Source organism: Anguilla anguilla, chromosome 18 (genome assembly GCF_013347855.1).
Source record: "Anguilla anguilla isolate fAngAng1 chromosome 18, fAngAng1.pri, whole genome shotgun sequence".
Lineage (NCBI taxonomy): Eukaryota > Metazoa > Chordata > Actinopteri > Anguilliformes > Anguillidae > Anguilla > Anguilla anguilla.
In genome coordinates, this window is record NC_049218.1 from 11,673,407 (window position 1) to 11,697,986 (window position 24,580).

General features: G+C 44.2%; 1 protein-coding gene across 2 annotated transcripts in view; it reads right to left on the minus strand.

Moving 5' to 3' along the window:
- The window catches only part of wdr27 (WD repeat domain 27), a 62,310-nt gene that overhangs the window by 35,039 nt on the left and 2,691 nt on the right, over window positions 1-24,580 (minus strand). For both annotated transcript variants that reach the window (XM_035399412.1, XM_035399411.1), the window contains exons 6-22: window positions 24,377-24,428; window positions 24,204-24,274; window positions 24,003-24,120; window positions 23,191-23,320; window positions 21,772-21,863; window positions 21,003-21,067; window positions 20,333-20,448; window positions 19,048-19,142; window positions 15,973-16,057; window positions 14,501-14,566; window positions 14,272-14,381; window positions 13,680-13,769; window positions 11,940-12,061; window positions 9,259-9,392; window positions 7,274-7,371; window positions 4,684-4,805; window positions 1,565-1,662 (exon numbers count right to left, since the gene is read on the minus strand). In XM_035399412.1, the coding sequence (XP_035255303.1) occupies window positions 1,565-1,662; window positions 4,684-4,805; window positions 7,274-7,371; window positions 9,259-9,392; window positions 11,940-12,061; window positions 13,680-13,769; window positions 14,272-14,381; window positions 14,501-14,566; window positions 15,973-16,057; window positions 19,048-19,142; window positions 20,333-20,448; window positions 21,003-21,067; window positions 21,772-21,863; window positions 23,191-23,320; window positions 24,003-24,120; window positions 24,204-24,274; window positions 24,377-24,428 (1,664 nt within the window). The remainder of the gene's footprint in view (window positions 1-1,564; window positions 1,663-4,683; window positions 4,806-7,273; window positions 7,372-9,258; window positions 9,393-11,939; window positions 12,062-13,679; window positions 13,770-14,271; window positions 14,382-14,500; window positions 14,567-15,972; window positions 16,058-19,047; window positions 19,143-20,332; window positions 20,449-21,002; window positions 21,068-21,771; window positions 21,864-23,190; window positions 23,321-24,002; window positions 24,121-24,203; window positions 24,275-24,376; window positions 24,429-24,580) is intronic.

Here is a 24,580-nt window from a genome sequence, read left to right on the forward strand (position 1 = left end):
CACATTTTTTATATGCCAGCTTGCTAACAAGTGGTTCTAAATATTTGCATGGCTTTCCTATTGATGGGGAGAGATCAATAAGTCAGACCCAGTATATCAGAAACAATTCCCAGTTAGGAATGCTGCAGTGCACACATCACTTTATTTATCAGTCTTTCAGGTAGAGCTGCCTTAACCTAAAACTTACTTAAAAATGTACAACCAGTAACCTGTGAACAATTGTTGTCTCCCTGCTTAAGATATTAACAGATTTTAGTCTTAATAACATGGCTCCCATTGGAATGGAATACATTTATGCTTCATTTTAATTAAATAAAGAACAGAGGTCTGAATTTCTATTCCAGTAGGTTTTTTTCTTTTTGCACAGCTGTACAAAGGTAATAGGGCTTCATCTGTATGCCCCAGTGTCTGTGTGGCCCTGATTTTGAGGTAGCGATATAGACAAAAAAACAAACCTCAGTCCGTCCTTCAGCAGCAGGCCAGTGTCGGACCCAGGCCGAGCCGCCAATCCGCTATTTACCTAGCGAGAGACGAAGAGCTAACCCCGCCAAAACCATTCAGAAAATGTGTGTGGTCACACACACGCTTTGTGAAGACCGCCACTTTCAGCTCCTCTTATACAGAAGAGGATCACTTGATGGCTGTGTTTAAACCACCAGAGGGTTTTAATGCTGTTTTAATTGTAGACATTTAATGGTTCAAATTTACATGCCTTTGCAGAAATGCCTACGTAATTCTATCTACGTCAAAAGCTAAACTATTCCCGTCTAAAGTGAATACACAGATACGACTAAATTATTCTGCAACATCCAAAAATTATCAGTAATGGCAGGGTGATTCTCAATGTTTGACCATAGGAAAGGGAAAGGAAAAGGAAAGATAAATAACCGTCATTAGTGGTAATAAAATAAATAAAGTACCACTACCATATTTCCAAGAGCATCACATGTATAAAGGGGGATATGTGATGCTAAAACATCAATACTGCTGGGCAAGTGGAGGTGGATGGCAGAGGCTAATTGTGAGCAGTGTGGTCAGCCATAGACCAAAAGACGCAGTGTAACTACGTTAGGGCTGTTGAATGGACATTCCAATCCGCTCCAGTGTGTCTACAGTATTTTTTCAGTGTAGCGCCTTATCAATCCACACAATAGTATATTGCCATCACTGCGAAAGTCATAGCTTGCCCTACTGTTGCTTTACACTTTGTGTTGTACGGATGGTGGATGGAAACAAGAGTATGGCGATCATTAAAAAGTAAGGGGCAACCCTCTATCCTCTCTATTCACTGGTAGGGCTTAGGAGCCAATGGAGCCCCAGTGTTGTGGAAAACGATGCAGGGGTGGAACAGAGTGAAGCAGGGTGGTGCTGGGGTCTCATCTTTTTACAGTAACTTGACCGTTAACCACATCTGCACAGTCAGTAATAGTAATGCGGCACGACATTGAGATAAATACACTGAATAGTGGCTGAGCGTGAAAGGATCGCGGTCTGCATGGCTCTCCTGCGCTTTGGCCTGCACCCTGGGCCCATTCACGGGCCTGGGCGAGGCAGGATGACCCACCTGAGAGTGCGCAGGTCCCACAGCTTCAGTCCGTCGGTCGCGGCGCTGGTCAGGAAGAGGCTGTACAAGTCGTGCGTCTGCGAGCTGAACATGGAGCCCTGCGAGAGAAACCCAACACCTTTCAGTTCCGAACACGGCGACCCCACGAAGCCAGCAGTTCTCAACTCTCGCGCTGAACAATGTCTGCTGTCGGTTAAGCTTCAGTGCTACAAAAGCCGCAAGGGAACCAGGAAAAAATTTATCCAGAACATCTTTTTCCTTATCAGCAGCAGAATACAGTGAAATTTGACAGGAAGAATGTATTCCACTGCCCCCAAGCCCCCCCCCCCCCCCCCCCCCCCCCCCCCCCGGGGTATCTGAGAGCGTTGGGCAGGGTCCCTGGGGGATCTGGGAGATTGGAAGCAGGTCTAAGGTAACCCCCATAATGTGCAGTTTCCATCATTACGCTGAGCACTGGGGCCGACAGACAGGGCCAGAGTGGAAACATATTTGTGATTCTTTTCCTTCTCCCTGCAACCCTGCACGCAGAGAGGGGCAGGCAAGATGGTTCTTTTCACTCGCTAAGACAAATAAAGACTTTTATTTACCCTCCGCAGACACTCTTGGGCTCAATTTATGACGTCCACAAAGTGATGATACAGTGAGGTGGTGGTGTGCGTGGGAGGGGGGGTTAGGGGGAGACAGAGAGGGTTTTTATACACTTGCACGCATTTTTCCAGTATGCCTGTGAGAAACAACCTGGAAACAACCTTGATTTCCAAAACTTGATTTTCAAGCAGCCAGCAGCCTGAAAAATTCCAGGTGAGTAAAGGCGAGGGTAAACTGTAAAAGGGGGAAAGCTGATTGAGACTAGGCTGGGTGCTTAGGCGGGGGGGGGGGGGGGGGGGGGGGCGGATCCGCACACAGGAATTCCCTGTGTTCATCGTACGCTTACCCTCCAGGCCCCACGCTAGAGCGAGGAGGACCCCCAAAAGGGACAGACTCCATCGGTCTCAGCTGAGTCAACACCGCCACGATGACCCAGCATGCCGTGCACACAAAGGGTGGCGTGACAGGGAGCGGGGCGTCCCCGGTGTGGGAGAGTACACTGCTTCTGAATCCGCGCAGCCGTGCCAAAGCGCTTAATCCAGGCCACTGGGGGCAGTTTACTCTGCTAATCCACGCTGCCCACCCCCCCTCCCCCCATGACGTCAGCAGCACAGGCTAAGTGAACATCTGAACAATCACGGGCTCCGCCCCCATGTGCCAAGTAGCAGCTCCCATATTTGGGGTCAGTGAGTGCACCCCCCCTTAGGGCAGGATGGGTGAGACCTTTGGGAAAAAAAAGCCTATCAAAAGCCTTCTGAAGGCCTGCAAGCTCTTGTCTTACATAACCTTCTTACATTTCAAAGATATAAATGTGTTATAAAATCTGCCAGGAACACTGAATCCCTTTGACAGTTATATACATGCTGGAATAATAACTGTACACATAACATCTTGTGGTATAATACTGAAGAACACCCCTTGGGTAGGATGCCAACCTCTTGTATGGCTTTCAGGACCCAACACTTCATTTGAAAGTATGGGTCAATTCGGCTAGCTACATATTTAAAAATCATTTAAGAGCCTTTCATTCCTTTTTTAATGGCAATTATAGCCATAGCCTTTATAGATTTTTATAATAGCTTATAATATTCTTTTTGCAATACCCATTTATTTAAAGGACTATTGCTTTAACTGAGTGTGCCCCTTTTATGAACACAAAATCACAAAACTACAACTGCCTGGCATAAACATGTAACAGACCAAAGACAGGCCATGGTATTCCAATGGTCTGTACCAGGCTCCCCCATCATCAAACAATTCATTGCTCAGTTTTGTATTTGGAAAGAATGGCTAAAGGATTCACTCATACAGCCAGGCCACTTGACATCTGATTAATAAAATGTTATGCAATTTCAAATATTAAAATAAAAATAATCATTGCCATTACTTAATGTTGTAAAATGTTGATGAAAAATGTCATTTAATCCTGATGATTGATATTATCCCAGAAATAAAGCATTAATACAGGCTTTTGGAATAGCTTTTTCATAGCTATTCCAATTCCAGATCTCTTAAAAAAGCTATGGACTGTATAAAAACTACCATGTGCTTGTCTTGTCTTCTTTGTTTCAAAGAACACCGTTTCCCATGGTCCCCATGCCACAATGTATGCCAAATATAACCCTCTTAATTTATTTTAATATCCTCCTAAAACCCAGGATTCATTTTTGTCCCCTGTTTGGGACAAGAATTTCTGGTCTTAATCTCAAGAACCATATATTCTAATATGCTGAAACCTACATTTAGAGAGACATTCAATAAAAATAAAATTAATTATATTTTTGGAAATATTTTCCCTGCTGCAACATGTTTTTGTCATCCAAAATACTTCCATGTCAAAAAAATTAAAATATGGAAACTTTTTTTTCCCTGCTGGGCCTCAGGAGGATATGGGATTTATTTTTGCTCAAGAACTCATAAAACTCAATTTAAATGTCTTGACAGTTGAAAGAAAAATGATAATCACAGTCATTGTTCTGTGTGCAGTTATGACTTTAGAACAGGAATAAAAACATAGTAAATAAAAAAGACACTGAGTGTCTCACTGAATCCTTCCCAAGTAACGCTATTTTCCAGCTCCCGTGTTAAAATTAATCAGCACTAGCATTGTTGATAAAGATTTGTTTCTTTTTTAAATAATATGAAGCAGTAAAACACACAAAATAGAGTTGTTTGGTGCAGATACAGCAGGAACTACAAAACAAGGAAAGCCTCAACCTCCACTCCTCTTGTTTTCTAACACCTTATCGATTCACCTGTGGTCAGGGAACTGGGCTTGTCACTCCTGTAGGTTCAGTTTCCACATGAGGCACTCTCATTGTACCCATCAACAAGTTACCTATCCTGAATTAATTCAGTAAAATATCCAGCTGTAAAAATGGACTGTACGTAAAGAATGTAAAGAGTGTAAGCTGTTCTGGCAGAGCACCTGCTCAATTTAAATGTACAGCTGCACAGAGGAAGCCTATAGGGTCTATAAGCCTGCAGAGGAGCTCTGGCCAGAGAGAGGCAGACTGGCTCTTCTCTCTTACCTGATTCTGGCTGATGTGGTGGACGGCTCTGGTATGCGCATCAGGGATGTCTGCGCAAATGTGTCCCACATTCATGTCGAACACTTCGACAGACCGGTCCACGCCCGCAGCCAGTACGATGTCTCAGCACAACGGTCAAGGAGAGCTTCAGACCAGATCTACTAACTCAGCAGATGAACCAATGCTAAATTATAAGGATTTAATAACAATTAAAGGTTGATTGTCCTTGTTGGAGTACAACAGATGTGTCTTTAGAATTATAACCAAAGATTCTCTGGTCCCGGGGCTACTGGATGGCTCATCCTGTAAAGGCCCTTTTCTACGGCAGGAAAGGGCTCAACAGCCTGGCATCACATCCAGACCACAGCACTACCAACAGTGGCCAGCAGCCCCGCAGGGCAACACACAACTGGTTCTAACCATATATAGTGACCCCCACTGGTCGATCAGGCACTGCATGTGTGCCTGTTGAGTTGCACGTGAAGTGTCCTCCTCCAGCTCATGTCTGTACAAGCCTGACTTGAGCATCATGGCGCAATAAGATGCAGTTGTGGGAACTCTGCGTGCTTTGGAGGAGTGCGCATGCTTATCTGTGCTCTCCCAAATCGAAAGCAAAGGTTGCAGCAATGAGTGTGGTGCTAGCCTAAGCCTTAAACACTATTCCACACAATGTAGGTATTAATTTACGCTCCATTTTTATGCTCCATTCAAAGTTTTTTTTTTCCAAAATTGTGCATCATTATCATATTAATAAACCTCTAGTTCAAAATGAATACAGTGTGTGGAATAGTGTTTAAGGCCAAGAAAGATAAATTATATGGTTTCACGAAACTAGCCTGGATAACGTGGCCATGGGTGAAAGCACTGAATCTTCAGTTTGTGGCAAAATGTGACATGTAGATGCAAATTTTGTATGAAAATTAATTCTGTAAGAAGTTAATGGTGAGGTTTAGGTGTCTGGGGTTTCACACTAACTGCTTAATGAGTGGAAGCTGTCTCTGATTTCCTGACTGGAACAATACGAACACTTCTTCAGATGAAAGCCAAGGAGTTCATTTGTAAATATAATTCAATGACTGATAGCACATGGCAGCTCAACCCATTAATTGGTGTATGATGACTCACTCACAAATGAATCCACATTAGAAATGTGAAAGACTTCGAGAAGGCTTTGTTAATCAAAGTGTGGCTAACATTGTTCCTGATTGGCTGGCCCTGATTCCGATTCCCATTCACTGAGGCTCTTTTCTTTACACAAACCAATTCTTGCTGGGCGACTCAAATGAATCTATCATTAATGACACTACAAACCCAGATGTTTAAGTGAAGCTTAACGGTTATTTGAGTCTTGTTAGCAGCAGTAGCAGTCTCCTGGGGGCCTTCTTTGGCCGGAGCTTTGACTTTCAGTCACGGTCCATTGCAAGATCTCCCCTCCTCAGGTATCACCAAGCAGGGATCAAAAAGTCTGTCCTTTTTTTCCCCTCAAAATTTTCCATAAATCTAAGCTAGACACCAATGGGAAAACAGGAAGATGAGGATAAGAATGGTTTCTCAAGTGTGAAACCCAACATAAACAGTGAAAAATCTTGTTTTAAATAAATGTAATATTCTGATAAATATTTTCCACAATATCCACAGCCAAAAGTCCAGCACCTCGCACGACCTCAGAAGGAAACACACTCCTATGAGTAAAGCTAAACAAGGACCTGGGAGCAAAGCAGATTTATTGCTAAATGTGCGTTGTATGCCTTTAACAACAAGTAAGAAGACATTCCTGAGAACTGAAGCGATGTATATGATTTACAGAGAAGGTTAGAATAGCCTCCTCCCCACCTGGAGGTCTACATCAGCCTCTTATTTTAGCAGACGTTCTGGAGGTGTTTGGAAAATGATAGCGGACCACGTTACGAAATACGGCAGACGTATGAAATAAAAATAAACCTTATGGTTCTCTTCTTTTCTGTCTCTCTCGCCGGTTGAAAGGATTACAGTGCATTATCTCTACGATCGTTAAAATTCCAGCATTAGCTGCATGAGAGTGCGGTGGGTTCCATTTCACAAAGCATTCCACAGATTAAATAAACAGCCCTGTGCGCAGATGAACTCGCTGATAAATAACAGTCTGGATTTCACCGTTAAAGAGTCCCTGCTGCAGAGAAATTAAGCACATAAACGGATAAATCTCGGCCTTAATTGACAGTAAAACAGGAATAAGATGGAAAAGCCCTAAGAGCAAAAATGATCACATTGTTCCATTACGAGCTTTAAAATAGACAGGTGTCACTGGTTTTGTTTGTCGTAGAATTAATGGGTTTATGGGCCATGGTTTTTTTGCAGCTGCTCTGAACTTAGTGATCAAAATTTTACGTATGTAATTAAAAAAAATATTTCACCCATTTTTCAGTTGGAATTGTGAAGCTTTGGTGAAAGTGCTCAACAAAAAAAAAAAACAGACAAGCATTTCTTAAGGCAAAGGGCCAAAGTGTGGGTGGGGATGGGAGTTAAAGTTCTTAATGTCATAAAGCCAATATAAACACAAGCGTCTGGAGATCTGAGAGGAAAGAAGAGTCATTAGCATTGTGTAGGATACAGGAATATAACTGGTTGATGGCAGACGTGCAGGTGATGTCTGTCCCTGAACTCATCTTAAACTTCCCTACCAGCTTGCATAGGCTCTTCTGGTGGTATCTGAGAGACAAGATGAAGATTAAGACATGTTTAGAATCATTAACAGTGTGATATCACAGTTAACAGTGTGTGATCTGAAGATGCTCTGAAGTCTTAATTCAACTGTGAGACATGCATTTATAATAAATGTAGACAAAACCAGAAATGCAGGTAAATGGAGCGGATTGACCCTGCATTGGACTGTAGAGCTCAAACCCCAGTCATAATCTATTAAAATAGTATCAGTTGGCTCTCTGCTAGAGATGCCACCCTGCAGAGATGGCTAGGTGCTGTCCAGAGGGAAACATTGCACTGTTTCAGAAATATTTCAGAAAGCACAGAATAAGACCCCGCTTTACAGGTCCTTTTCTAGCTCCATTGATGTCGCCTGTCATGCATTTATGGTTCTGACTGCGGTCAGGGGGGGAAGATGCGAGTGTGTTAGCTGGAAGGGCTACGGCCTATCTGGTTCTCCCCATCTGCTCCCTTAGCAGCCCTCTAAAAGGGGCTCTGGCAGCCTGCAGCGCGGGGCAAAGCAAGGCAGTACGGACGACGAGCGCTAGCACAGAGCACGTGATCACAGGCTGACTGAAAACAGACAGCCACAGAAGAACCGTGCGAACGGCTAATGTTCGCATTGGCTGAATAAACAAGTCTGTTTTAACAGAGCTATACATTGGGGTTTTTTTTTATTTTTTAAAACAACAGGCAAAAAATGGCGGGAGCCCCAATGAGAATCGCACTTTCCCAAATCCTTCCGCCTGCCTCACTGGTGCTAGTTCCACCAAAATATTTTCATTTATTTAGCACATCTGAACCTGGTCCGGGAACAGCTGGAGCACGCTCAGCCGCCGCTCTCCGAGAGAGAAGGCAGCGAAAGGCCACTGCGGCCCGACGGCCGCCTGCAGACGGAACGCGAGGATACGTCACGCCTGAGAGGAGGCCGCAATAACACGGCGGACGGAAGGAAAGCCGGAGCAACGGGCACAGAGTCGCTGAGAGGACCTGGAATCCAAGCCGAAGCTGAATAAATGGGGATCCACACAAAGGGCCGCGGGGATGCCTTTCTGCACTGCTGGAGTGGTGCGCATCTGGCTCACGCGTACACTTTCCAGAACCACCCTGTGGGCTTCACTAGACTGGTTTCAGAAGGCAGCGGGCCAGCCATAGACTTATTTTTGGCCACTGATGGTGCCCCCACGGAGGAACTGAACCCTCTGAACTGACTACTCCGGGAGAAAATAGCAAAAATGGGTAGAAGACACGATGCCTGACTATCAGTCAGAGCTTGTTAAGCCATTCTGGGGCCTGGTGTGGGGGCAGCACTCCTGGCAGAGGCAGACCGATGGAATCCGTGACACAAAATGGAAGTTGAACTTGTATTTTCATAAACAGAAAGACAGGTTGTCTTGTTCGACCTGTCAGTTGAAACTTACAACTGTATTTCACCGGGCAAAACTTCACATGAAGTCCTGTTTGAGACAAATATAATGACAAACAGCTGACAGAGACATTCTGTAACTGGAGTAGTGCTTCTGCTGACTTGTCTCCATCACTTTGCTTTATGTGTGCATGTCTGATAGACAAACACATTAGTTCACACACGCACGCACACACACACACACACACACACACACACACACAAACACAAAACACACTAAACACATATGAATGTGCAGGCACTTGTACATGTCTTTGAAGTAACTTTAAACCCTGTACTGTTGAACTTATCGCGAAACAAGAAGGCCAGGATATAAATCAAATATGAAACTTAAAAGGACTGAAATATTTCAAAAGAGAGAGAGGTCAAAGTTCAAATTCAGTCCAACATGCATCCACAAGACAGCGAGAAATGACTGCTGTTCGGTACTGACTACTGGGTAGCTGAAAGTTCTTATTGGTCAATACCTCTTAATGTCATCACGGGCCATATCAAGGTGATAAAGGTACAGGTGTAGGGCATTCCCTGATGACAGCAACAGGAACTTGTCCAGGTAGTAAAACTGTGCAGACTTGACAGGTTTTGGGAATTTTTCACCACCCTGAGGAACCATTGGAAAAGAAAAAAAAACAATCACCAATAAATCACACAAAAACAGTGCAGTAAACAATAATCTTTTGCAGCAATCCTTAGCAGGGCCATTTTCAATGTATACAGGGTAATTTACACATTGCAGTACATTAACATTTCAGATAGCAAGTCAGATAAAGAGGTGATATTTTACTAGATTGGCAAGGGTAAAGTACAATGCTAAGGGACACAACAGGTTTGTCTCACTTTCCATGACTTAGCTATGAGTCAGATGATTTGACCACTTCAAAAACTCAGCAGACAAAGCTATTCACTCTTAAGCCCTTAGGCTTACAGACAACAAAAAAATTACATTAGATTTGTTTCATTTGCTCACAGATTAAATCTGTGCATCAACTGATCACAACATCATGGGGTTAAAAATCAGGAATCTTGAAAACATTTTTTTTTCAGTGTTACTCTCTCCATCTAGAAAAAAAAGGTTCCATTTTTGAGAATTAACGCTGGGCTCAGAGATGCAGGAATTTTCTCATTTCCATGTGGAAAGTGAAACACAGTGAAAGATGATACCGCAGCCCAGCGGGAGAAGTGCTGCCATCACAAGAGCAGTTGGCCCGGTAACGCTGATGTGGCCTCTGCAGAGGCGGCGGCGGGCTTCTGTTCTGCGCTGGCTGACTGCGGAGCGGGCGATTGCGTTCAGTCATGCTCGGCTACATGGTTCCTCTCAACGGGCTCATGAAAACGCAACATTACATATCAGATGCGTGTGAAAGGCAGTTAATCTAGCACCGGGTCTGTCGCGGTGGATTTTTTAAAGGCCAGCACGCGCTGGCTTTCGTACGGGGTCAACACTGGCTAACCGTGTCGGCTTCTCCGCAAATCTGCGTGAGAGCATTCCATTTCGAAGGACAAAGTCCACGTGTTGTCTTTTTTCCTTTTAACTCTCTCCTTTTAATACAGCCCATATTTCACATTGCCAAAAAGTTTAAATCACGCTAATTGAAAATGAGCTCTCTGACACATAAGAGCTTTTCCAAGGCTGGGATCGCCTGGATTCAAAGCGCTTTCTTGCTCTGGCATGATAAGATATGGTGGTTAGCAGCAGCCGAAAATATGAAATCCACTTTGGCTGACAACAGGCAGGATGTAAAGGAATAAATGAATAGCAGAGGGACTTCTGGGAAGACACAGCATCCCAGTGGGGAAGTGGGAAAGGTCAGCACGTGTGGCTCTCTCCAAACTGCAAACTGGACCACGTACAGCAGACACACTGAGCCTGAGGCAGCTGCTGTCTGCGAGACCTAGCATCCCTCCAAGAAATACACTTCCCCTAAGTTTCTCCTGATTGGCCGGGGTTACCAATGTATCGAGGTGGACCTCTTTTACCCTGAAAGCTGGAGCAGCGTGAACTGGCAGCAACGACTTATGATCTCTCATACACAATATTCCAAAAATACATTAATATCATTCTAACTACTTTATCCAAAATGGAAGCCGTCCACTCATTCACAAAGCGTTCTCATTGCATAAATGTGCACATGAGAGAGAAAACAAAGAAGGAAAAACAAAACCTGGCACTTTAAGGCTAAAATGTCTGATATGCTACAGCAGAGGTTTTCAATTACTTCATCTTGTGGGCCAACTTCTTTGCGCGTACGAGGATAACATTTTCTATACCCTATTTATAAACCAATGTATAAGATGTACTATACTGTACATGTGTGTAAACTAAAAAAATATGTACAAAGTTGTTACTTTACGATGATGTCACTGGTGAGATGTATGGAGTCACGGTACAGATGCAGAACTGGACGTGGCCATTTATCTGAATAACAGCTTCCTCAACGATCACCCGAAACCATGATTGACTATCACCGCAGAAGAACTTGTGCGACCTGTACTTGAAAAACACCACACAGAGCCAAGAACAAATTCTTTTGTCTGCGAGAACATCTGAAGTAATGATGTAACAGGGAAATAACTCCTCTTTTATTATTTAAGCGAATGAAGGCGTATTTTGGACTGGAGAGTTCTCTGTAATGGCGTCAAATATTTTGCCGTTTTTTCTCAGAAGTCACAATCACAATATTAAAGACATAGCTCAAGTTTTGAAGGCTTGTTTTAGATCAATCGGAGCTGCAGCGTGCACCACATTTTCGAGAGGGGGTGTTATATTCGAGTGACTTCACTCCTTGGGGTATGGTTTTTTCCATTCTTATAGCAAGTGACACTTTGAAAATAGATAAATTATTCAGAAGGTGGGGACCAAATTATGATTTTGGCCAGAGTTTCCCTTCAAATCTAGATGCTAATAAAGATGGGATCCTCTCTGTTCTCTGTGTTAAGTCAGATAGAGGGTGCAGTATGAGGAAACTTTTTCTTTCTTTCAGGATTCATTTATAATGTTGAAATGAATGAAAAATGTGTCATAGAAAATCATTATTGCAATAAGCGAATCAAATATTGTAAACCATAGCAGTGACAATACTGTAGTTATTATAGTTATTAGTGATCAACTTTTACCTACAAAAAAGGTTAACAGAGGGCGCAAGGGTACCATGATCAGAGTGGGTTCTGCGTTCCCTATGGGCCACACCCGGGCTGTCCGGTCCTCTGACGATGTTACGACCCACTGCCTGTTGAAACTCCAGTCCACACTGTTGATGGGCCCGTCATGACCTGCAGGCAGGCAGGCAGACAGACAGACAGACAGACAGAATGGAGGGGTTAATGGACATGCATCCCCCGAGACCTTGCAGCCTCTCAACTCCACTGCAATAGAAGATGGCTCCTTCATTTAACACCTTAAGGAGATTCTATTCTTTCATCAATAAACGGTGATTTCGGAAACCGTCCACAGTCTACCTCACGCTTCTGCTGCCCCCTAGTGAAAGCCTATCTACACTGCAGCCATCATATGGTGCCAAGCTCCATTTCCCTTATCTGTGGAGTAGCTTCAGGACTTTCAGTGTGACAGATACATTTGGGTATGCAGCTTTATCAAAGCAGAGAAAATATTTATATATCTATTCTGGGTTTCATTCAACTAACGCATGCCTTTGAAACCCACCTGGCAGACTGTTCCTCTTTGAAAAACGGTGTTTGGGGGAATCACAAAGCCAGAGAATTAAGATCCTGTGTTCTGACTTCAGACAGCACTTTAAATCAGCGCGCTTCCCCTCCAAACAGAGCGTGCCCAGCAGGGCTCAGGTGAATGTAATACCGCTCATCAAAGAGGACGGAGGGAGCGGTAGGGAGGTTAATTCGGGATGAAGCGCATGAGGCGGTCGGGGAAAACGTGCCGTTCCACCCGGACACAAATGTTTGGCTGTCTGAGGCCATGGCGGCGCGGTGAAGGTCCAACAAACCGTCTCCTCGGGCTGTCTCAGCCGCACCAGAGACAGAGCGTACCGTCACATCCCTCCGCTCAGGAAAAACAAAAACTGCTGGCTGAACACCGCCGCATGTTTTTCAAATAAGTACACAAAATCCTGATCTGAAGGCAGGACAACACAGATTAGCTAAGTGAACTTCTGGATCCTCCTACCATTCATTACTCTCTGGTATGGAGCCTGTTTTAAATCATGGCATTGTGAGCGAACGTGATTGAATCTGCTCAAGTTTCACAACATAAAAACAAAGCTCAACCTACTCGGAGCATCTAATGGAAAAAGGAAAGATTAAACTGTGTACTGAACAGGCCGTACCGCATGAATTCCTCCTGACTTCGTTTTCAGTCAAAATACAATACAGTGACCGAATATCTATACGGATGAAGATTATGCCCTTATTTAGAAGCTTCCAGAAGCTCAGGTTGGAGATTTTTTGAAAGTAGACCATTTAGAATTAATGGCAGGTGGAGAATGTGCTCCCAGGGGGTGGAGATAAGCTGTTTCACAGCCATGAACGCTTGGTTTCTATTCACTACTCAGCCACAGAGGCCCTGCTTTTCCTGCCACTGTGAAGAGCTTTCATCGGAGCTCTGGGTGACCTGGTGAGGAGGAGCTCTGGAAGAGCAGGAGACACATCCACTCTGTCCCCCTCTGTTAGAAACTCACTGCCCCAGGGTTCCCCCTGTGGGCTAACATTACATTCTGAGGGATGACTGGCAGGGGAGTGCCAATGGTCAAAGAACTGGACGGGGCTGGGTTGAGCTTTTTCGCGGAAACTCATTTCAGGCTCGCAGGCAAGGAAATGAGAGGAGGACAGAAAAAGCCCCAGCCTGGTGAAAACACTGCGCTTAGCTAAAGTAAACAGCGGCCTAAGGATGTTAATCAGGGCGCCTTCACACGGCTACCTGTGTAGACAGCTGGGGTGCCAGTGAGAGTAGACTTGTACAGCAATGCCGACGCGTTCCCCAGACCACACAGGATCTGCTTTCCATCTCCTGGAGGCATGAATAAAGAGAGAAAAACAAATTACCCCCGACACAGACCTCAACCACTTCCAGGTCAATAAAACACAATACTTATCGAGCGTGAGGAATAAGCCAAAAAAATAAAACTAATACATGCATAAAACATGCATCCAAAAAAGGCCTGTAGAATTTTATCCCTCTGGAACCCTGCTCCGTGTCTGTGTTCACTCAGTGTTCTTCTCTCCCTGGAGTCATAGTCTCTAATCAAGGATCTGCATTGTTTTCACACGGCTCTGGCATTGATTGTGATAACTAGTTTGCCACGGGTAGACTGATAAAGGCTGAATGCTCCGGTTTGACTCCAAGGCCTATTCTCTGGCCCCAAAGTTTCAGTATTAGCTGTGGTGATGTAGGGACCAACTGAAAACGTGCCCAACATTAAGCTTGGCTATCACATCATCCATCATTAGACTGGATGACAGTAAGTGAATTTGTGTGTGTGTGTGTGTGTGTGTTTATGCATGTGTCTCACCTGAATACTGTAGGCAACAGACAGGTATTGGTCTTTCAGCTGTGCTTGCTTGATTGCATAAAACAGTGGGCACTCCACTGTCTTCAGCATACTCAGGAAAGATACCCCGTCTGTAGGGTGAGTGGTGGTGAGGGGAGAGGGTTATTGAAAACAGCATTAATGGCAATAGAAATAAATGTAGTGACAAACTAAACTGCCTGCTGCACAGAGCCCATCAGGGTCTGCTTACATTTTCTTCCTGGTTTTTATAAGCGCTGTGTTCTTCTTTTGTGAGCTGGCCTTGCTGGTGCAGTTCCTGAAATAGAAAAAAAAACAAAAAACTGACCACGTATCAACCTGCTGGTCAAATCCCAGAGCTCGCACCACTTAAACTGAGCTATTGACTTTCCCCGTTCACCTCATTATGTCCAAAGTTTAAACCAGCCTGTCTTCTGCAGTGGTGTCCCGACACAATCAGAGCCGCAGATTAAACACAGCTGTTCGTTACCACCGAAATGAAGTCAAGGTGTTCATCTGGGGAGCGCTCCAGGTTTTCATCTGACCAATCATTAGCGCCCAACCTGGCTTTGATACCCTCGAACAAGCACATCTAACAGGATCGTGAAATTGCTCTCCAGCGTTTCAAGTGTTGTGGAAAAGGACCAGAAGTGATCGCGAACGTAAGCCAGGACACATGCTCGTATGCGCGCCGTGGGCAAGCGGCCCGAGCCGGCCTGATTGATGGGGGCCCGGGCCGCTCCTGCTAGGAGAGGCTCCTTCAGCCACGCTGGAACTGGGTTACATAAGGTTTGCGTTTCAGCGAAGCTCGCGTTAGGGCTCGGACCACCTGGACGCCCCAGTCACAGTCTGTTTGTCCGGGGCCTGGGGGGTTTCCTTTACGAACCATAGGTGGTTCCTGGGGAGGGCGCATAATGTCGCGTTCTCACGCACATGCGAAGCCGAGCACGCTCGTTGGGGAAATATGCAACCTCTTGCGGGAACGACTTTGCTCAGTCATTTACTTTCTAACTCAAGGAAGATGTAGAAGAGTCTAAAGTTAGAGAAGAATTAAAAACAGTTTACATGTTATGACTATGGGGGAAAAAAAAAACATATATTCCACGCTCTTCAAGGGCTTTCATTTTTCATTTAATTGTTCCAAATGTCGGCTGTATCAAAAGCACATCTTATGCTCTGTGATTTCTTCAAAAAAAAACGTAGCTGTGGACTCTGTGTATCTGTGAGGAGATTAAGTTAACACCTGCCAGTTTGGACCATCATGTGGTCCAGCTGAAACTGAATTGGCCTCAGATGAGCGGCACATGAAAGCTGAAGGACGCAGAAATGCATTTCTGTTAGAACCGACCGGTTTCCTGTCTTTCAGCAGTCAGATCAGACAGAGGCTTTCCAGCCAGACCAGTACCAAGCCCAAGCTCGTTATGTGGACAAAACGAGTACCATGTCCTGGGCTAGCACACACTAGATTAAAAACAGGACTAAAACCAGGATCAGGAACTAAACGAACATTTATCACAGCGTTCATTTTCTTGGGGAGGTACTTCCTTGCTTTGCTAATTGCTCTACTCTCTGCTCAGCAGTAATGTTAATGTGACATCCAGTGTGTTGAATAGTGTGGATGAGATTAGAAATTGTACTTTTCTCAATCAACAACTGTCCAATGAGCTCCTAAACCACCCCACCCCACCCCCATTCCAAACCCACCAGGGGCGTGTTGTGTATCCTGATGACTTCACGCGTTGGTGAAAGGTAACAGGCCGGTCCTTCAGAGCAACTTTCACATCTGGGCCTAAGTGACAGAGAGACATACAGACTGTGAACATATCTGAATCATTTTCTAGATTTGACACAGCAGCAACATCATTATACTCATATTTAGGCTACATAAGAATAACGTTCCAATTAAATCAAAGGTATAGAGCCTAAATATGAGTATAATGATGCTGCTGCAGTTACTGCTTCTTTTTAAAGGCTCATATTTTACAGTATCTTATTTTACTCTACAAAATCACATCACATGGGAAAATGCTTTAGCAACGTAACATCGGACAACAGCCAGGCCAACATGGATTTCTGAAATAAAAACTACAGAAGCTGAATTATGGAACATCAAATTCAGGATTATCTGCCAAAAAGAATGCCAATGACACATACCGAAAAGTCCAGTGTTCATTTATCATTTAAACCCAATCCACCTTCAATTGGACAGTTACAGGCTAGGGCTGACAAATTACAAGCATCATTTAAAGTTTGTTTCCAAATGGAGTTTCCAATGAAAAAGGTTTTCTGGGAAAAAGTCAAGAAACAATTTCTAGATGAATCCCACATCATCCAAATGAGTTTAGGTGGAGGTAAAAAAATACGCACCAAGTCCCTAACTGCAATAAAGCCCATTTACAAAGAAATAGTACGGCCAAAAGCAAAGAAAACGTTTACGTTTCCATAGCGGCGTGTCTTTCAAACACCTGCATGAGGTGATGAGGTAAGAAAGTCAGTGGCAAGGGCACCCTGTTGGACCTGTGTGGGGGGGGGGGGGGGGGGGGTACGCAGAGCTCTGCTGTCTAAGAGAAGCAGTCCGACCCTTTTCCACACTGGAATGAGATCATTTTTTCCCCATCCATTAAAACGTGTTTGTGCGGTTTTCCAAAAACACTACCTCTGCTCTCACTTGATAGTTAGCACGTTAGCCTTACATTTTCATGTCAGAGACGTGAAAATTACTTCAAATGTTCAAATACTGTAATCAGAATAGTTATGTTAATTAACTACTGTGGACTAGAAATTAAATAAAATGGATTGGTGGGACATAAACTGCAGGGACTGGGGAGAGGTGAATGGTGAGGTGGGGCAAGGAGGGTAGCAGGAGTCATAGCGGATTGCGGGGGGCCCTAAGTGCTCAATTCAGAGTTTTAACAATGGAAAAAAAAACTCTTTTGGGGAATATAATAATGCAGGCACAATGAAAAAATATAATCCCGTACTCACTTGATAGTCTAATTAATTATGTTAAAATTTAAAAAGGAGCTTAAAAGAAGGAATGCACGTTCATTGGCATTCCCTCTCTCTCTGTCTCTCCCTAGTCCCTGAGGCCCTGTGGAACTGAGCGCTGTTTCCCTGGCCTGAGATGGCATGTGAGAGAGTACGTGAGCCACGTAATGCACTGAGCGCGCTCAGTCACTCTTTCAACTATGACCCCAGCTGTGCTTTACAGTTTCCGTATGCTTCTATAGGGGCTGTGGACCATTTTGGCACAGTCATTTAGTTTGTATTTTTTGTTTGTATGTGATACTTATTATCCAATTCCTACTAGAAAAGTACACTTTCTTACTAAACTGTAGATGGGTGGTGGTGGTGGGGGGGGGGGGGGGGGGGGCGAAGGCTACACATCCATTCTCCAGCATTCTCAAGCACTTGTATCTACAGCTTTTTTATCTTGGACAATATAAATACACCCTGGTTGCATGAGAAAAGTGCATGACAGCAAGACTTAAGGGTCCCTCATTAATAACCATCAGTAAAGTACATAGAACAGTGGCCATCAATCAAGGCGTGGGTCGGAAACCGATATGGAAACCATTAAGGTGCAAGGCAGGCCACAGTCAAGTGTTTCTGGAACATTACAAACGTGGGCCCCAAAGACGGTTATAATTCATACCATCTCTTTTCCACTATGAGTCACGATGCCTGTCTGTACGGGCCCCACAGTGGTGGAACAAACTTCCCAAAATGGTCAGGATAGCAGAATTATGGGATATCTTCTGATGCAAAGTGAAATCTTGGTTCCCCACTTATCTCCTCTGAGTGACACCTTTTCTACAAATTCCGGTTATGGTATCTTAATGGTTTTAGGTTATATTTGTATGGTTTTATGTTTCTCTTCTTACATTGTGTTACAGGTGTAGTTTGTATGTATTTACAATTTGTACCGTTGTTCTTTGTTAGCATAGTTAACTTTCAGTCGTGCTTTTGTGGTGCCACATGTTTATTCGTTTGTGCAGGACTGCCATTAGCTAGGTCTGACCCTATTGCTCATTTTAATCAGGTAAATGCACATTTAAATGCACATGTTTCTCCTTTGTAGTAAGTCACACTGGATAAGTCTGTTTGCTGACTTAATGTAATACTACATAATCCACACAAAAATGCCAGGGGGGATATGGCATGGAACGTGGAGGGGGAAGGTAGTGATGGGTGGGGGGTACAAATATTTGTGGGCTTGGGCATCATGTGAAAGTCACGCACGTGGTTGCTCCGGCCCATTGAATACCCCGTGCCCCCCACTCGTTCTCGTCTGGGGCGCTTGTATCTTAAGCAGCACTTTCCCCAGCCCCACCTGCCTGCAATATTGGCGTGCAAACCACCAGCTGAGCTCCTGTCTCCAGCAGAACTCTGTGGAGCTGCTAGTACCTAATGACAAACCAATGGGCCTGCAAATAGTCCACGCACAAGGCCTGTGTTTATACAGTGATCTCTTCAATGTCATCGGCACAGCTAGCACAGGTATTATAAGGGCTGTGATTACCCAGCCTTTAATGACACTGGCACAGCCAGCACAGGTATTAATAGGGCTGTGTTTATCCAGCGATCTCTTCAATGACACTGGAACAGCCAGCACAGGTATTATAAGACCTGTGTTTATCCAGTGATTTCTAATGACACTTAGACAGCCAGCACAGGTATTATAAGCATTGTGTGTACCCAGTGATCCCTCCAAAGGTTCAGCACTCATCTGAAAGTTGCATGGGTGTAAAGAGGGGAGTAGGGCACAGGGCATCTTACCAGGCTTCTGGATTGGCTTAGAAACCTTTGAGACCTTAGAAACTTCCTTCTTCACCAGCACTGCATTCAAAGGAGACTCAGGCAACAGCGGACCACTGCAAACAGAAAATTAGGAAAACCACGTACTGGGGTAAAAATAAGTTTCATTACTGCCCAGTGCCACCTCACTCAGCAGTGCTGTCTTGTTTACATTTAAATTGAGAAGAGAAACAGAAGCTTTATTTCATTTCATTTTTAATTAAAATCAGTGGTGAGGGTTTGGGGGCGCTTGGCTCCAGTCCGGCCCTCCTGCTGTTTGGCCGGAAAGTGCTCTGGTGCTCAGGCCAGCACCCACCCATGCCTGTCTGGGAATTTGCTGTGTTTGTTGGGATCAGCCTTGGAAAAATTATTAGAAAAACCCTGCAGGAATTACTGTGCTCCTGAAAATGCAAATCATGGATCCAGCATACCATAAGCCAATAAGAAGCTGTTTCTACGCCCGAGGAATCTTCAGTGAAGGCTGACACTGGTATTCCACTGAGAAAGGGTGTTGTGCTTGGGCGCTGTACTTGGTACTTTGCTTGCCTGTTTCTCTGCTGAACATTAATATAGAAGAGTACTTGCGTTATGATTCACATTGGCCTATTTGCTGAGCTTAACCTTCTTACCAAATGGACTTCCCATCTTGGACATTCTCTTCAGTCAGTCATTGAGGTGCACACTCAACCTTGGGTCCCCCAGGGGACAGCTGCTGTGCATCGTTTGGTTCCTCAGACATCAGGTTTCTATTAAACTCTCACTGCACCTTCCAGTTCCTTACACACTGAGGTCAGATTATCCAAAATCTACTCATCGCAAATCACAGCGGTGGCGGTCTCTGTCTTTATAAGGAAACCATTTTTTTTTTGTATTTCTCCCACAAATTCCATCTGATTTGCGTACTGCTTTAGTGGTTCCAAGATGGATGAGAGATGAGACATACAGATAAGAGCGAACACGTGCCCAGGCAAATGAGCGGAGTGTGGCCGATGACGTCATGGCAGGACACAAAGATGCTGCCATCATCTACGACCAACAGCTTCACACTTCTGTCTGAGACGTGAAAATTCACCAAATAATGCACTGTAACTAGACTGTTACTCAGCGAATGTAGACTAGCAGAATCTTTAGAGTATTGACTTCATGCGATACACACACATGTAGTCAGGAACCCTGTTTCTTAAGGTTATGACCAAAATGCTTATGTCAGGTCCCAAACATTGTGGTGCAGGGTGACAGGCATTGCGAAGACGTGTTTGTGCCGTACCTGGGGATCACAGACAGGATCTCCTCCCAAGGGCAGGGGGAGAAGGAATACTCGGGAACTTGAACCTCAAATAGGGCAATAGCAGACTCAAATGGAGATGACATCAAGCACAGGGTCTACAGAGAGCGAGAGAACACCCAATCAGAGAGAGAAATGAGGTCCCTTTAGTGTGCTGTAATACATAACTGCTTCTCAGCTGGAACAGAGTAGCCTACTTTCCTTCAGGTTGTAAATTGCAGTCAAACATTGCAAAGCTTTAGCTTTTCAAATAGCCCTGGCTTAACCAAACCATAAACTGCTAATTGCAGCGTCGTAAAAATACCAGAGGTCCTATACATGTGAACGCTGAGACGACAGCTGTCAAAAACAACTTAAAGGACAAACAAAAAATATCTGTCCGCATAAATTATCTTCATGTTTATTATTCATATGACAAGCACAGAAAGGAATTTCAGCTGTATAAATACTGCATAGAAATGTGGCAAAAAGCATGTATAACTAGCATTATGGGAAATCACAGTCAATTGAACAAATGTTTTCACAGAACGATTGACATGCGAAAAGTAAAGGGATTACTAGCCGTGCAACACAGGTTATGAAAACTTCTTCATCCATGTCATGTGATCATTTATGTAAGTATGAAAAGAATAAACAGAGGAGTAATACATACCTTGCCCTTGTCTCCTTCATGTATGGCCCATGATCCAGCCATGGAAATTGTCAAATTTGGGTAGTCTATAACAGAGAAGAATGTCAAACTTACAATGTGAAAAGTAGTATGTGCGCCTGTTCCACTCAGGTCCAGTGCTAAAAGGCCACACTAAACATAACTCTCGGGCCCTTCTTAAAAATATTATAATAATAATTTGATTTGTCAAGTGGTTTTAAGCACCTGGCTTAAAAAAAAGGCAAAACATGGACAAATAACTTATTTTACTCTACAGAAGAATGCATCTCTCCTAACCACTCCTTTGGGGGGGATATGTTATATCCCCCCCAAAACACACGCACACACCCTTGAAACACAGTGTTCCATGCTCAGTATGAGCTGCTCAAAATAAATGTGCTATCTGATCTAATCTAATGTATCTAATCTTCAGTGTCCATCTTCCCCTAAACCTCCACAACAGACCCATCTGTCATACTCCATTCAGAATCAGTGTGAGGGGACTATGGAGCCTGAGTTACAGTTACAAGTGATAGTAAACAGTGAGAGCTTTGTATCTCTAGTTCTGCTGCCATTGCTGATAAATTACAGAGACTTTAGAGACTTTCTGATCGAGGCTACGATTATGGAGGGTCATTCACCAGCACAACCTTAAAAACACACATACACACACACACACACTCACACTCAACCACACAAACAAACACGCAAGCGCAAACACGCACACATACACACACAGACTGTGTATAAAAGAAGAAGGTCTAATGGTTACCTTTGAGATACAGTGTTGTGCGGAGCTCGGCGGCGTCTATGTCCAGCACGTACAGGCTGTCTGAACTGCCAATCCAGTAGAAGTTCCCGCCCCTGCAGGACAGGTCCAAGGGGAGACATGGCTTTAACCCTGAGACCGCTGGGAAGGACAAAGTAGCCCCGCGTTTGAGAAAAACACTGCATAAGGAGAAGGGGGAGTGTTGGGATTATCCAAAGCTGGGTCTCTCTTCACACTGTGTGAATCATACCCCGGAGGCCCGGAGCCAAAGGCCCTTCATCCTGCAGTGCGAATGGGGAGAGGATGGCAGAGAGGGAGGGGTCTGGCTGACCCTCACGAGTGAAGTCAAGGGGTTTGCTGCCTCCAACACTCAACCACAAACTCCACGCAGAAGCACAAGAAAAACACAAATCTGCAAACCATGTGTGAGGCGCCAAAGATGCAGTGTCCAGATGCTACCGATTGAATGCTGGCGATTCGTGGCTTGTGGTCAGCTATGATGTACGGCATTCACGCTTTTATTTTCTTAAGTGCTTAATTTTCCCTCTTTTCCCTCTTTTCCAAAGTGGTTGTTCTTCCTTTCAATAAAAGGGTGAAAGAACACCAGTGTCCTTTGTTCAAAGAGTTCAATCCTTCCAAGAACGAAGCTTCACAAAGTCACCTAACAAGGAACAGAACCACTTCAGATCTAGGTGAGACCTGGGACACTTCTGTCCAGTTTGTTCCATTATATCCCATTCACTCAAGTCCCCCCAGTGACCTACATTAAGCCCAAGCAGCTGCCCGCCAGCTTTCTGAGTACCTGTTTACCATGGCAACTGCTGCTGTTTTTACAACCTGGGACCTTTAATGCCACTTTAACTACTCTTTTAATACACGGCTTCCTGCTGTCACCATGGAAACTCCTATACCCCATTAGTCCTTGCTAATAAAGACATATGCCCTACATATGGAAACATTTCCTGACCTATGAGCCACGTTGACACCTCTGAAACTTTAAAGGCAAGAGGTGCAATAAACGTCCTTTTTATTACGTACAGGTTTATGATATTACATTTTCCTGGAGGTTCTTCAACTTTCTGCCAATGTAAATCAGAATGGTTCGAAGTGAGGGGAGGGGGCCCTCACTGACCTAATACACTGAAGGCACTGAAACAATAAATAAACTCATTCCGGGGGCAAAGTCATCTAGGAATGAGTCCCGCTAAATAATTAGGACAGAATCATCTATGAATTAGCCCTGCTAAATGTTTATTAGAGCGTGCTGTTATACTGCCATGTCCCAGCTTGCTTCATGCCTCAGGTTCGTTTTGCTTGGCCCGCGTGTTCAGCTCACTTCTTAGATTAATGTCATTGCCGTAGCTTTAAGAAGACAGGCCCATGGAAACAAAATAAACAGAGGCAAAGCAGGGCCTCTCGTACCTCTCCTGGTCATGGACAGAACTGGGTAGCACACTGCAAGGAGAGATTCTCAGAATTGGCCGTGAGATCTCCACTGTGTCTGCCTGCTCCCCGTGGACCGATCCTGGAAAAAGACACTGGAGTTGTCTCTCTGAGAGGGAGAGAAAGAGAGAGTGAGAGAGAGATGGAGGGCAAGAGAGAAGGGGGGAGATAGTGTGTGTGAGAGAGAATCATAGAAGAGGATATAAACCTCCATGTAACAAGCCAGCAGACAAATGTACAGAGGCTAGTCTAAAGCAATTAACAATGATGGGCATGAGTTTCAAACCTCAGTACTGTTGTACATTTTATAAATAAATTGGCTGAATAAACATTGTTCTGGATAATGGTTCCCAAATGAAAGAATAAAGAATATGCAATGGAATATTAATCAACATAAAAATGTTATATTTCATTTAATCAGTGGATTTATTACTTTCACGTTTCTTGCATCTTAATTTAAGGCTTGTCTCACACAGTTAGACACCTAATCATAAATACCTGTATAAACACAGGACACATCATCATGAAATAATGATCCATCATATATTTGAAAATCTAAACAAACAAAATAATAAATAAGTCAGGCAAACATTAATGTGAAATGCACTAGCAAATTAAATGGGAAGTGATATTTTCAGCAGACTGAAATCGTACTCTTGGGGAGCAGGAGGCAGATGAAACCCAAGGTCAGGGTTTGGAAAGCGAACCAAGGAAAATGTCTATTCCTTCAACAGGAAGGCGGCTCACCAGGCTCACCGGGTAGTATTGGCATTACTTGGCATGGGACCCACCTGGCTCATTAACTGGGCTGCCCTCCACATGCTTCAGCCGCCTCTGCTCCACCTTCTGGAGGTCGACACGGGTCACCATGCGACACCTGAAGTCATCGGGGAGGCTGAAGGCCCACACCTGAGACCATAGGAAGACGTGATGCAGACACTGTGTGTTTGTGTGTGTGTGTGTGCGTATGTGTGTGTGTGTGTGTCACGAACCTGTCCATTAGCAGACCCAGTAACCAGCTGTCTTTTCTCCGCACTGATGAACAAACTAAGCAATGGAGATGCTGCCGGAGAGAAATTTGACATGCTTTAAAGCTTCCCAATGCTGCACACTATACAGTTTCAAAAGTGAGCTGATGTGTTTGCTGTGATTTGAGTTCCCATACCTGACAGTACAGCTGACTGATACAGAGTCTCTTCCGTTCTCAAATCCCACACCTTATCCAAACAGGCAATTAACCAGTCATGTAGAAAAAACACAGCAAAATTCACAGTAAATTTAGGATTATGTGTCCTCATATACAGTTTGCAAATGTATGGAATGTTTGCTAATTTAGAATTAAATGAAGAGTATAGGCCAACTGCAGTGT